The sequence below is a fragment of the Zea mays genome, chromosome 1 (assembly GCF_902167145.1).
Source record: "Zea mays cultivar B73 chromosome 1, Zm-B73-REFERENCE-NAM-5.0, whole genome shotgun sequence".
Classification (NCBI taxonomy): domain Eukaryota; kingdom Viridiplantae; phylum Streptophyta; class Magnoliopsida; order Poales; family Poaceae; genus Zea; species Zea mays.
The window spans coordinates 75068416-75082711 of NC_050096.1; the positions used below are offsets into that span (position 1 = coordinate 75068416).

A 14296-nucleotide genomic window follows, 5' to 3' on the forward strand; every position below is an offset into this window, starting at 1 on the left:
GTGACGGACTACTCAGTTTCGTCATCGATGTGCATACATTCTGTGACGAAAGGCGCGTTGTCATGGAAGTGAATGCATGCTATGACGATCAGTTGTGGTCATAGAGGAAGACACTTTTCCGTCATAATTCGTCGTCTGCCCGAGCAAACTGACGGCGTTGTTAACGCCGTTTGGTTGCTGTGACGGTACGGTATCGTCACAGATAGAGCCGTGGTTTGGTCATTACCAGCCGTTTGGAAGGTGCTGATGCGTATGACGTCAGCGCTGACGTGGCTAGTGACGTGGCAGCTGACGTCAGCGCTGACGTAACGCTGACGTGGCTAGTACAGTGGCAGCTGACGTGGCATATGTTTTATTATATGCCACCAGTTTGGTCACAGATGTGCAGAGAATAATTTTATTGGAAATTGCAAAATATACTAGAACAGAGGAATGAGCACACAATTCCATATTCCATAGATGAATACAACTAGTATTCCAGTGCGCATACAAACTAAGTGGACAACACTAAACTTAGTTCATAGCATCACCACTTGAGTTCACATTTCAGTTGAGTTTGCACAAACATAACAGCATATAATCAAAAGTTGACACCCACGAGCAACTAGAGTTTTTGGGTACCCTCATGTCAAAGAACAGGCCAAAAACAGCAGCTCTGACTAGCAGCCCTCATGTCGAAGAAGAGTTACCATGCAAGGACAAGAGCTTCTTGATGAGCACATTGGTCTCCTCCATCTCCTTGCTGTTCTTCTCTGTTATCTTCTTGTACTCCTCCAACTCCCTTTGTGTCCTCGCCTGCTGTTCCTCAGCTTCTTCACATTTCTTCCTGAGCTGGTCGAGTTCACCTTGAACAGCAGCCGTCGCTTCAGCTGCAAGTTGTTCCCGAAGCTCACTATGATTTGATGATGAAGCCTTGGAGGTTGCCGATGTTTTGATGCCGACGCTTTTCAGGAATTGGTGTGAGCTGCTCTGGGACAGCACCTTCGACACAAGGTGCACACTGGATGCTGGCATCTCACCTTCAGCAACAGGTTCAGCCCTCAAAGCCTCCATATGAGACTGAAATATCATGGACAGAAACAGTTACATGTTATTGCTAATGAGCAACAGCAAGATGCTGACAATAATGTGAAAACAGTGACTTTCATTTCTAGTGCACGGGTCCTACAAGGCATTAACAAAGACTATGAAAAATAGACTGACAGACTCTAAAAGCTATACATTTGATGGCAAATTATAGCAGATTATAGCAGTTACAAATTATAGCAGATTTGCTTAAAAGCTATACATTTGATGGCAAATTAAAAGCTATTCATTTGAAATACTCTATAAATAGACTATGAAAAATAATGTGAAAACAGTTACAAATTATATCAGATTTGCTTAACAAAGACTCTAAAACCTATACATTTCTAGTGCACGGGTCCTACAAAAAATAGACTATGATATTTACTTTCATTTCAGAAATTTGATGGCAGACAAAATAGACTATGATCTGAACTCCCCTGGGATGGGACAAGCGATCTCACTCATCGATCTCACTCCCCTTCGTTCCATCGACCCACAGCCAGCCTCCCTCATATGATCTCATAAAAATTACACTAAATAAAGAAAACAAATGAACTTACAAGTGCTTCTCTTGCCGGTTCACTCAGGCCACGTTTGGAGCTGGTATGACAGGTCTTGAAGGCGTCCACCGCATCTAGTTCTTCAGTCTGGTCTAAGCTGGGTTCTTCTCGGTTTCTCTTCTGCTTCTGTTTCATGGATAAACAATCACAGCGAAGTTTGCTCAGATCAAATGCAATAGAAGTTGAGTGCACAAGTGCAGGTAGTACTACAAGGTAATAGTTACTTACATATGCATGTAAGTGTGCCACATAGCAGCGAGAACCCGTAGCCTGATGAAACTTGACTTGACTGCGGTTCTGCTTGTTCTTTGCACTTATTTCCTACAAGAGAATGAACATGTCAGATTAGATCATAGGTTCAATATGCGAAGATCCTTTGCAAACGTATAGTGAAAGAACAATATATGACAAGATACACATACCATGTTCTTTGGATCAGACCACTTTGCAACTAATGCCCTCCACTGTTCATCAGTCATGTAAGATACAGGAGAAGTTGTGCTAATCTCATTTGCAGGTACACCATTGAAGTATTTCTGCTTGAGCCGATAACGCTGGTTTTTTACCGCAGAGCGTAGCATATCGGTGCAAGCTTCCTTTGTTGCCTTGTCCTCAGTGTTAACGGACAAGCGCCCCTATGCATATGACAATTCCATAGTTAGTCAATTCAGGTTAAGCAGTATACAAGTGAACCATAGAATCAGTAATGCACTTACATTTAGCTGTGACACAAAGCTGTTGTAGTATTTCTGGTCGTCCTTGTAATCTTTCCAACGAGTTAGGATAGGCATGGTTTCCCGAATAATGATGCCAGCCTCTGATGCAAACTTGGCAGCTTGAACAGGTTCATGTGGCCTTTTTTTGCCTTCCTCAACAGCTATGGGCAGTCTCCTTTGCATAACTTTAGTCATCCTGTCCAGTTGTTTTCCCTTGGTTGCTGCCCTGGGTCTCCTTGGTGCTCGCTGTGTAGGAGCTACAAAATATAATTCGCTTTTATTGAATAATGAAATTGTTTTGTTTCATGCAAATCAGCAAAAGAGATGCCTTATTTGACTGAAAAAATAGAACTTGCCTTCAGTTTCTTCATCTCTAGCTACATTGGCTTGAGCATCACCTGTACTGTCATGAGCAGCAGATGCCATGGCTTCCTCTTCAGCTCTGCTGAAATGATCAGCAAGTCCAGGTGTAGTACGGCTGTTGCCTTCAGCATCACCTGTACTGTCATGAGCAGCAGATGCCATGGCTTCCTCTGCAGCTCTGCTGAAATGATCAGCAAGTCCAGGTGTAGTAGGGTTGTTTGGTATGTGATCATTTCCATCTGTTGGTTCCTGTACATTGTGGCCATCTGTCTCTGTAGAGTGAAACCTTTTTGAAGATTGCTCCTCTGGTTGTGCACCTGCCCTCACTCTCTTGCTGAACCTAATGCCTGGAGCCATGTTGGGGTCTATCTTCTTCTTTGAAGCAAGGGTTGTGTTTCTACCTCTTCTAGGATACTGTCCACAAAAAAAAGTCATGTGCATTAAAAAGCAAGACCATATATTAATTAAGAGGTATGAAATAAAGAATATGAATCTAAAGGCATGAGCATATATTAAACACCAGATAAAAAACATTGAAATGCAATGCAACTATTTGGCATCCACTACTTTGAAGATAGAAGGAGCACCTTCATTGCCAGGGGTTTTGGCTGCTCATAATATTCACTGTCATCATCAGTATCTCCTTGATCATCATCGTCAAGGAGATAGAAAGAGACATATGAATCCGAATCTGAACTAGTATTTATCTTGTTTGCTGCATGTTTCCCCTTTGTTGATGCAGATGGTGAGACAGAATTATTTAGAACAGAAGTATATTTGTTCAGACCCAAATCTTGCATCTTCTTTATATTCTCCTCCACTTGTTTATCCCGTCTTCTCTCATAAGCAGTTCGCTCATGTTGAACTACTTGCAAGATAGATAAGAACAAGCATACTGTGTGTATTAGATAATGTAAAGGATTTTACTAAAAGCTAAGAGGTACTACTATTTGCAGGGAAGGATTTGACTAAAAGCAAATAGATAAGATGTGTAGATTCAGTCATTATGAAGCTTGGTTATGATTGTGCAAGTTCATAATTGTGGTTGCACTGTAACTGTAGTGTTTCCCCTGTTTGGTTGTGGAAATCTTTATGCAGGCTTAAACAATGTTCAAAGTACTAGCTAGTACATTGATTAGGCGATGTAGATTTACACAAGCTGATGAACAAAAAAAGTGAAGATATTCTCATCTCTTTCTACCAGCAAGGTTCAAGAAAGCACTAAGCGCTGAGCGAGCGGTATGGTGGTGAAAATGCTTAAGCGTGATTAATCGTGCTTAATCATTTTTGTTAAAAAAAGAAAAAAATACATGATATTGGGCCACCCTGCAGCAGCCCTTAACCCCCACCTCCTCTCTTCATGAGTCTGCAGCCCACTAGGCCCACCTGCCAGGAGGCTCAACGCAAAACCCCTCTCCCGTGATGACCTCTCCTCCGTGCTGTACGCTCTCCGGCTCCCTCTCCCGAAGCCTCTCCTCCCTCGTGCGATCTTCACCTCTACCGTGAAGCCGCTCCGCCTCTCTCTCACCAATCTGCTGCCTGCAGCCATCGTAGGTCCGTCCGCTCTCTCTCTCTCTCTCGTTGATCCGTCGATTTGCTGCCTGCTGGATTGACCCCGGAGGTGTTCCTCCTCTTCCTCTCCCTCCTCTACTCCCTTAAACATGCCGAATGGGCACGATTAAGCAGGGCCAGCGCTTAATTGCCCGCTTAGTAGGTAAGCGATGCGTTGACCCTCTGCGCAGCGCTTAACCGCGCCTAATCGCACGCCTAATCGCGCTTTCTTGAACCTTGTCTACCAGTACTAGAAACATAAGTTCTCTACTAAAACATGGATGTGACTGCATATAACACAATGTAAGGAACCAAACACAACTGTATGAGTGCACAATGATTACATAAATCAATATACAATATCTCTGATAACAACGAATGAATAATTAAACTAAATCTAGCGATGCTTAGGGTTTAGGGGTTGGACCTTTCTGACTTCTGTGCCTCCTTTTGTTCACCATCAAGGTCGTCTGCGATGACCCAAATCCAGCGATGTTAGGGTTTAGGGGTTAGCGAGAGCAATGTGGATGGGGCGTGTTAGGTGGAAGGGGCGAGAGAAATGGGGATGGCAATGAGATAGAGCGGGATGCGGCGAGTGAAGTCGGCGCCGACGCAGCTCATCGACGCGATTAGAGGTAAGGGGGCGGCTGTGAGGTACCTGGTCGAGGGGGCAGGTCGTCGACGGCGGATGTGTCCCAGCGGCGGCGGTGAGGTTCCTGGTCGAGGGGGCAGGTCGTCGACAGCCGTCGTGTCCCGGCGGCGGCGATTAGGTTTGGAGAAGTGGGGGAGAAAGAAGAGTGGGGGAGAAATAAGAGGAGTGCGGGAGATAGAGGATGAGAGCGGAGTATGTTTTAGTGACGACGGCGAAAATGTTTTTGGCGCCCAATGTGTTTGGCAATGCGGAGTCTAATGCGTTTAAGTATACTAGCGCTGGGTATATGTCGAAAACACGTGCATAGCCCAATGGTTTGACTTGCTAACTATAAGGCCGAGCTCCAAGGTTCAAGCGCCTGCAAGGAGACTTTTTTTGTGTTTTGCATACCATTTTATATTAATTCTTTGTTTTTTATTTATCTCTATGTTTTTTTTGCAATTATCTATTCATGGACACATTAGTTGGGTTTATGATCATGTTATAATATTTTGAAATATTTTTGCAATAGTGGTACTATACATCTCTCACTTGCAATAGCATCTCTCACTTAGTAATTAGCCTTATATGAGAGATGTATGCATTTCTTAGGATGTGTGTCACCACTTTGTCCGAATGAGTTGAAACTATTTTGTGAACATTGTACACCAAAATGAATGGTCCATGCAAGTTTTTAGAGTTTTCTAGCTAGGCTATGGTATTGTAACAAATATCTTTACGAAATACAACAAATAATTACAGTAATTAGTAAACTAGGTCTGAACAATGCATAACTGCACACAACATCATATGTTGGTTCAATAATCATGCCATTAAAGTTTAAAATGGTTTGGAGAAAGTGGTAGTATTGATCCATCACAAGCATGAACATCTCTCACTTAGTAATTAGCCTTGTATGAGAGATGTATGCCTTTCTTAGGATGTGTGTCACCACTTTGTCCGAATGAGTTGAAACTATTTTGTGAACATTGTACACCAAAATGAATGGTCCATGCAAGTTTTTAGAGTTTTCTAGCTAGGCTATGGTATTGTAACAAATATCTTTACGAAATACAACAAATAATTACAGTAATTAGTAAACTAGGTCTGAAAAATGCATAACTGCACACAACATCATAGGTTGGTTCAATAAACATGCCATTAAAGTTTAAAATGATTTGGAGAAAGTGGTAGTATAGATCCATCACAAGCATGAACATGTCTCACTTAGTAATTAGCCTTATATGAGGGCTGTATGCATTTTTGTAGGATGTATGTCACCACTTTGTCAGAACGAATTGCATGTTTTTGTCAACATTGTACACCAAAATGAAGTGTACATGCAAGTTTATAGATGTTTCTAGCTACCTAAGGTTTTTTTAGCACTTATTCTTTAGTAAAATAACAAATACTTACATTAATAGTTAAACTAGTTCTAAAAATTGCACCGGCACAAAACATCATGGTACACCTCCATTAACACCCCAAAAAAAGGTTGAAATGATTTGGAGAAACGGGTGCTATACATGTAAATAAATAAAAGAAAAATTCGAAAATGATTGAAAAATGTAAACAAAACAAAAAAAAACCTACCTATCCCAAAGCTCGAACACAAGACGCCAGGGTTCACAGCAGCAAGGAGTTACCATTGGACTAGTCACGTTTGTTCGTTAGTAACAGAGCGCAGTTATATTTAAGCATAAACTGTTCTCTGTCCAGGATGTAACCGAGCGCCCAGTTCAGAGTCTGCATTTTCAGATTGTTCAGTTCAGAGTTAACTCTGCTGCCCAGTTCAGATTGGTGCCCAGTTCAGATTGCTGCCCAGCTCAGATTTGTTGGTTATTTATTTGTTCAAAGTTCAGATTCAATTCCACAAAACTAGCTCAGATTTTTTGGTTATCTATTTGTTCAAAGTTCAGATTCAAATCCAAAAAACCAGCTCAGAATTGTTGGTTATCTATTTGTTCAAAGTTCAGTTCTCTGAGATATATAGCTCAGTCCAAAGTTCAAAGTTCAGATTCAAATCCACAAAACCAGCCAAAGTTCATAAATTCTCAAGCAATCTGAGAACTCTGCCCAGTTCAAAGTTCAGATTCTAAACTAATGAGTTCTAAACTGCCCAGTTCAGATTCTAAACTAATGAGTTCTAAACTAATGAGTTCTAAACTGCCCAGTTCAAGCAATCTGAGAACTCTGCCCAGTTCAAAGTTCAAAGCAATCAGATTCTAAACTGCCCAGTTCAAAGTTCAGATTCTAAACTGCCCAGATGGTCATTTCATTTTCAGAGATCAGTTCAGACTTCTGCATTTTCAGATTAAAACCCAGCTTAAATTTTGACAATAAATTAAAACTTGCTTAGATCACATGAACTGAAAATTGATTCCCATAAACCCAGCTTAGATCACATGAACTGAAAATTTTCAGATGTTCAGTTCTAAAAATACAGAAAATACAGAATACACATTCAGTTCACCACAAGTTCAGTTCACCCCAAATTCAGTATTTCAGACACACATTCAGTTCTGAAAATACAGAAAATACATTATATCATCTATCCGTACTAATCTGAACTGAACACTTCATAAATCAACTATCAATACTAGAAATCCTCATCTTCATCTTCTATGGACATGTCATCATTGTTGTCATCGCCACCATCATTAAAATATTGAAACATTGTATCATCTTCCTCCTCATCCTCACTATCTTCAAGAATAATAGCAGCTTCCTTCTTTTTTCTTATTAGTTCCTCTAAATTGCCTTCAATTAGACTGGCTTCTCCACCTTCAACATTGTGCAGAACCTGATTATCATCACCTTCTTGCACTATATGGTCTGTATCAGAACAATAATCATCCTGATGCACATCATTATTGCCCTCATATTTTTCAGCCACATCATAAATATTCCTATGCTCAAATTTCTGCACAACTCGGAAATCTTTACATTGTGGAGTTGTGTCTTGCAGGTAAAATATCTTTTTCGCTTGGTCTGCCAAGATAAAAGGATCGGACTTGTACCAAAATGACTGCACATTGATGGATTTGAAATGGCTGTCATCTCGAATGCCCACAGTCTTTCCTACTTGGTTGTACCAATCGCATCGAAATACAACCACCGACCGACGAACTTGATAATTCGAGTTATATTGTAACTCAATTACCTCTTTAAGGACACCATAAAAATCTATGTTCTCCCCATTATGTTCACCTTCAGTCATTACACCACTATTTTGTGTCTGCATGAACTTCTCACGATCCACTGTGCTAAACCGCACTCAATTAATCTTGCAAGCTGTACTAGTCTTAACTCGCCGAGCCGGGCCACATGACAGTGCCCACAGTCCTTCGCTAACCAATTCTGGATTCTCATTACGCTTCTTCTCAACCTGTTGCAACAAAATTACTCAGCTGAGCAATTACATATGCATACCCAAAAATTTAGTAAACCTATAACATAAAAGTTTAGTGACTTACATGGGACATAAACCACTTTGCAAATCCTTGTTGAACCATTCGATCAACATCATTTGGACGTGCACCTTGCTGCGATAGCTCCTCCCTGTACAGACTGCATGGCATACTTTATTCATAAGCATATTTTCAAATTTAATAAACATAACATAAATTATGTAGCACATACCAAACTAACTTACGTCAAATATTCCTGTACTTCATCAGCATTATGTAGCACATACCAAACTAACTTATTCATGGTAGCATCATCAATGTACTCAGTCTTAGTACCTCCAACAAGAGTAGCACCATGCTTAAAAACAGACATGTCATTAGGCAATGGCATCTCTGTACCACTATCATCATCCTGGTTAAATCTAGTGTCAACATCCTTCATGTACCTAGAACAAAATGTTAAGGTATCACTTGCCATATATGCCTCAGCAATTGATCCTTCCGGCCTAGCCCTGTTCCTTACAAAATTTTTCAAAGTGCCTAGTCGCCTTTCTATTGGGTACATCCATCCATACTGAACAGGTCCTCTAAGCATTGCCTCATCGGGAAGATGGACACTCAAGTGCACCATGACATCAAAGAAGGCAGGTGGAAATATTTTCTCAAGCTTGCATAGGATCAATGGAATATCTCCTTTTAGCCGTTGCACAACATCTATCCGTAGATTTCTACTACATAGTTCCCTGAAGAAGGTCCCCAGCTCTGCAATTGCTTCATATACATCCTTCCTCACCAGTCCTCTAAGGCCAGCGGCTATGATTCTCTGTAGGAGTATGTGGCAAGAATGTGTTTTCAGTTTTCCAACCACCTTTGAACCATCTTCACTTATGTATCTTGCTAGGTTATCCGCAAATCCATCAGGAAACTTGATACCTTTGAGGAACTTGCAAAACTCGACTTTCTGATCCTTCCCCAACACATATGGAGCAGGTGGAGCCCTGCAGGCCGAGTTGCCATCTTGTTGCAAGTGCAGTTCAGGTCTTATGCCCATATCATACAAATCTAGCCTTGCATTATGTGTGTCCTTGGACTTGCCTGGTATACTAAGTAGTGTGCAAAGAATATTTTCACATACATTTTTCTCTATGTGCATCACATCGAGATTATGTGGAAGCATCAAATCTTTCCAATATGGCAATTGCCACAACCCAGATTTCCGGCTATAAATCTTTGGACCGTCACTACTACGCTTCCTTTTATTTCCAGTAATGTCAGCCTGCTTCCCTGGTCTGACATCTTTCACCTTCTCTAGCTCTTGTAGGACCTCATCCACAGTGAACCTGCCAGGCACAACTTTGTTTTCACGCTTACCATTGAAATCCAAGCTATTCCGCCATGAATGTGTCCTTTTAAGGTAACGACGATGTCCAATGTAGCATAACTTGTTCCTTATTGCCATAGACAACGGATTCTTATCGCAATAAATACATGCATAATACCCTTTTGTTGTTCGCCCAGATAACGTGGCCAGCGCTGGATAATCATGTATACACCATAGTACAGCAGCACGAAGGTCGAACTTCCTACCAGTACATGCATCATATGTCTTGACACCCTTCCATAGCTTCAGCAGTTCTTCAATTAGGGGCTCAAGGAACAAATCAAAATCCTTTCCTGGACATCTTGGACCTGGGATGAGTAAAGACATAAAGCAGTTTGTTGGATTCACGCATTCCCATGGTGGGAGATTAAGCGGTGTCACAAGCACTGGCCACATACTGTACTGGGTACTCATGTTGCCAAATGGATTGAATCCATCGGTAGCTAAGGCTAGCCTCAGGTTCCTCGGATCATTTGCAAAACCTGGGTACTTTCGGTCAAAGTCCTTCCACGCTTCCCCATCAGCTGGATGGCTCATCACATTGGCGACTGGCTTCCTCACTTTCTTGTGCCATTGTGTTTCCTCTGAAGTTTGTTTTGAAGAAAAAATTCTTTTCAACCTTGGCAACAGTGGAAAATGCCTCAAAACCTTATGTGGAACCCGCTTCGAACCAGTTTCATCTTTCCATCTAGACTCTGTGCATACTGGGCACTCATTCAATTTAGCATTAACATTCCGAAACAACACACAATTGTTCTTGCACACATGGATGTTTTCGTATCCAAGGCCCAATTCTTTAAGATATTGCATGGCCTCATTATATGATTTTGGCAACTCACTATTAGGGTATCCATCGGACATCAGCTTCATCATTGCTGAAAATGCTGTATTGCTGATTCGATAACGAGACTTCATATACAACATCCTCACCATAAAAGAAAATTTTGAATGGCTAGAACCCGGACTAAGTGCCTTCTTTGCATCTCCAAGAACTCCTGCAAATCTTGGCTCTTCTCCATCAGCCTCTGCCGCTGCAAACAGTTCACCGATCATCTCAGGTACTCCATGATCATCATCGTAAACATCATCGTCCACATCCATATTTATCCCAAAGTCATTATCATATCCTTCGACATCCTCCTCTATACCCTCAACTTCTGTATCTGCCGACTCCCCATGATGAATCCACCTCGTGTATGTAGCTGACATTCCATAAATGTGTATATGAGTTTCTACTTCACTCTGAGGTCGCAACCTTTGATTAAGACAATTCACGCACGGACAACGAATGTCTGTGTCTTCTGGGTATCTTTCAGTAACAAAATTCATGAACTCTTCAACTCCTTTCACATATGCAGGTGTGAATTGTTTCCCATAAACCCATCTTCTATCCATCTATTTTGACAATAAATTAAAACTTGCATTAACTCCATAACTATGATTACATTGAACAAAATTGAAAACCACATCAAACACATGCATATATGAAATAAAATTCAAACGCACATAGAACCTTATTGTCAAAAACACAACACATCAAACCTTGTCTTTTCTCCCCGCCCTGCCGCTGTTCTGTCCACGCCCGCCGTAGCTATGCGCAAGACGCCGATGCTTTGCCGCGCCCGAAGCTTCTCTGCCTCGCTGTTTGCAGACGACGCCGTTCTTCCAACACAGTTGGATCAATGGATCAGGCGACAAGATCGCTCGTTCGCTGCGACGCTACCCAGTTGCCGATCAAGCGGACGACGACAGACGCCGGCGTCGTTGTGTGCCGTAACCTGACGGCCGATCGCACAAGCGCAGATCGCAGCAGGAAAAAACAGAACAGGCGTGATCGCAGAATGGCGGCTGGGAAAACCTGTTAACATAACGACAGATGGGAACACATTAATAAACGGGAAGTTTCTTTATATACACGAACAAGTCCGTAGTCTGGTGGTAGCAACGATTTAACGCAAGCCGCAGGTCCCTGGTTCGAAGCTCCGCGGGCGCACCTTTTTTTTGCCAAATAACTAACTGCCGCTTCGTACTGGGCCGGGTCCGCGTCGCCAGGTGGGGCTGTGTCCCAAAAAACTGCGGCCCATGTAGGCCAAGGATCCCACGCCGTGTGTACACGTGGGCCGTTTTTTACTAAAACTCATCTGTGACCAATTTATTTCAGCATTACGTCAGCCGATCAAGCCAAATTAATCTGTGACGTTCCTTTCATTTTCGTCTATGACGTTCCTTTCATTTTCGTCTTTAATATTCAAGTCTAATCTTCGTCCCTTGTAATTGTTGACGAAGCTATCAATTTGGTCATAGAAATGTATCAATCTGTGACTGAAGTCACCAGCGTCACTAGAAAATCGTCACTGATGATCACAGTCTTACTAGTGGCTTGTCGTCCCTTGGCTCGTTGAGGAAGGACTCCTTCTCCTTATCATTGACCACCATCCCCTTTCCCTTAGGATCCATCCCTTCGGGCGATTAGTCCCTTTCGTGAAGAGAACGGCTCCGATACCAATTGAGAGCACCTAGAGGGTGTAAACCTAAAATACATTTTGAGAAAATAGGAAGTAACTTTGTTCTCTTTGAGGAGTAATAATGGGATTGAATCTAGTGTATGATTTATCCTTCCAAATGATTAAACAAATAAATATATATATATATATATATATTAGGGTTTAATGACTCAGATTTAAATTTAACTTATAAAATATAGATTATAATTTCAAATCTCAGAAAAATAAATAATATGGAGTTTTCCTATTTAATTTAACAAATGTTTCTTTCACCAAAATTACATCTAGAAGCATTTATTTGAAGGGAATAAATAATAAGCAAATAAAGAATGAAAGAAATATTTTTGCATTCATGCTAAAGTTCTTGAGTTATATATTTGATTTTGAGTTACACTTTGAAAACAAATGAGAATTTAAAATCTAATTTGGAAAAAAACTTGAAAATGGAAAACATAAATAGAAATTAGAAAAAGAAAAAGAAAGAACCTCTACCACTATTGGGCCCAAAATCCCCCGGCCCACTCAACCTTGCTCCCCTGCGCAGCCTAGCTATCCGTTGCCGCGCCTGCACTCGGCCTCATGGTGTCTCACACGCGACACACTTACATGTGGGCCCTCTCTGTCGGATCTATCCTCTTCCCCCTCTGTTTCCTTTCAACAGATTGTGAAGTCGCGCGGGTATATCGGAGTCGCGTCGCGGTCCTCTCATGGTCGTCCGCGAATCCTGGCCGAATCTGCGTCTGCGCCTCTAGGGCGCTGGCCGTGGACCCCACTCGCCAGTCGAGTTTTCGGCCACGCACCGACTGCACTCGCTGTGTGGTGGACCCAAGCTCGGCCCGCTCTCGCTGCTTCGCGGCGAACTCCGGTGGGCACAACGATTCACCGTGGATTTCGCGCGGAGACCGAGCCCTTCTCTTGCGCAACGGCTACCGAATTCTGCGCGCTACTACGGGGTATAAATTGGCGCGTTCCTGCCCTCGCTCACCTCATCTGTGCCGGGGACCGGTGCCGTGACAGCCATTCTGGTGTGCTCCTCCACCAAACGACGCCGGGACCCACCCCGCCATTGCAACTCTCCCGTCGCCATGTGGGAGCTTCGGTGATCTTCGGCCACCACAAATTTCGCGCATTGGGCGCTGGCACTATGTGAATTTCTTGCCGCACCGCTGAAAGGGAAATGTGCCCTTGGGCCATTTCTAAGTATTTTGGTGATTTAGTGTCCAACACAAGTGCTTAAGTGATAAACTATATCAAATAGTGGATAAGGTGCAAATCAATACAAAGGTATGATTCTAGACTTAGTACATTGGTTTTTGTGTACTAACATGTTTGTCTAAGTGTTAGAATCAGAGAAAATGCAATTGAAAAAGAGTGGCTCGAAGCAACCAAGAGTCTGCTCAGTCTGGGTGCACCGGACTGTTCGGTGGTGCACCGGACTGTGTCCGGTGCGCCAGGCTGGCATCCGTCAACTAGCTGCTCTCGAGACTTCGTCGGCGGCGTACGGCTAAAATTCGCCGGACTGTCCGGTGGTGCACCGGACTCTCCGGTGAGCCAACAGTCGGTCGGGCCAACGGTCGATCGCGGAATCCGCGCGCAACGCGTGGCAAGTGCCAACGGTCGGATGGGGCACCGGACTGTCCGGTGCGCCAATGGCTCCAAGACTACAACGGTCGGCTTTGCCAAATAAGGAAAGAGATCCGCACCGGACTGTGTCCGGTGGGGCACCGGACTGTCCGGTGCGCCAGGCGACAGAAGGCAAGAATTGCCTTCCTGGAATGCACTCAACGGCTCCTAGCTGCCTTGGGGATATAAAAGGGACCCCTAGGCGCATGGAGGTGTACACCAAGCATTCTCTAAGCATTCCTAAGCACCAAGACTTCGATTCCGCGCATTTGATTCGTTGTGATAGCAACTAGAGCTCCATTTGAGTTGTGAACTCGCTGGGTTGTGTTGTGAGCTCTTGTTGTGACTTGTGTGCGTGTTGGTACTCTGATTTCGTGTCTTGTGTGCGTTGCTCATTCCTTCCTTACTCCGTGCTTCTTTGTGAACATCAAAGTGTAAGGGCGAGAGACTCCAAGTTGTGGAGATTCTTCGCAAGCGGGATATAGTAAA

The 14296-nt window shown here is 42.9% G+C and overlaps 1 protein-coding gene across 1 annotated transcript; it reads right to left on the reverse strand.

Moving 5' to 3' along the window:
- Window positions 1-522: 522 nt before the first annotated feature.
- Window positions 523-2383, reverse strand: LOC118476014 (uncharacterized). Its single transcript, XM_035964029.1, has 5 exons — window positions 2345-2383; window positions 2051-2263; window positions 1857-1949; window positions 1629-1754; window positions 523-1059 (listed from the first exon to the last, which is right to left on the reverse strand). Exons 2-5 carry the CDS (start codon window positions 2207-2209, stop codon window positions 670-672), a joined length of 768 nt encoding a protein of 255 aa, XP_035819922.1. The 5' UTR covers window positions 2210-2263; window positions 2345-2383; the 3' UTR covers window positions 523-669.
- Between the last annotated feature and the right edge of the window lie 11913 nt (window positions 2384-14296).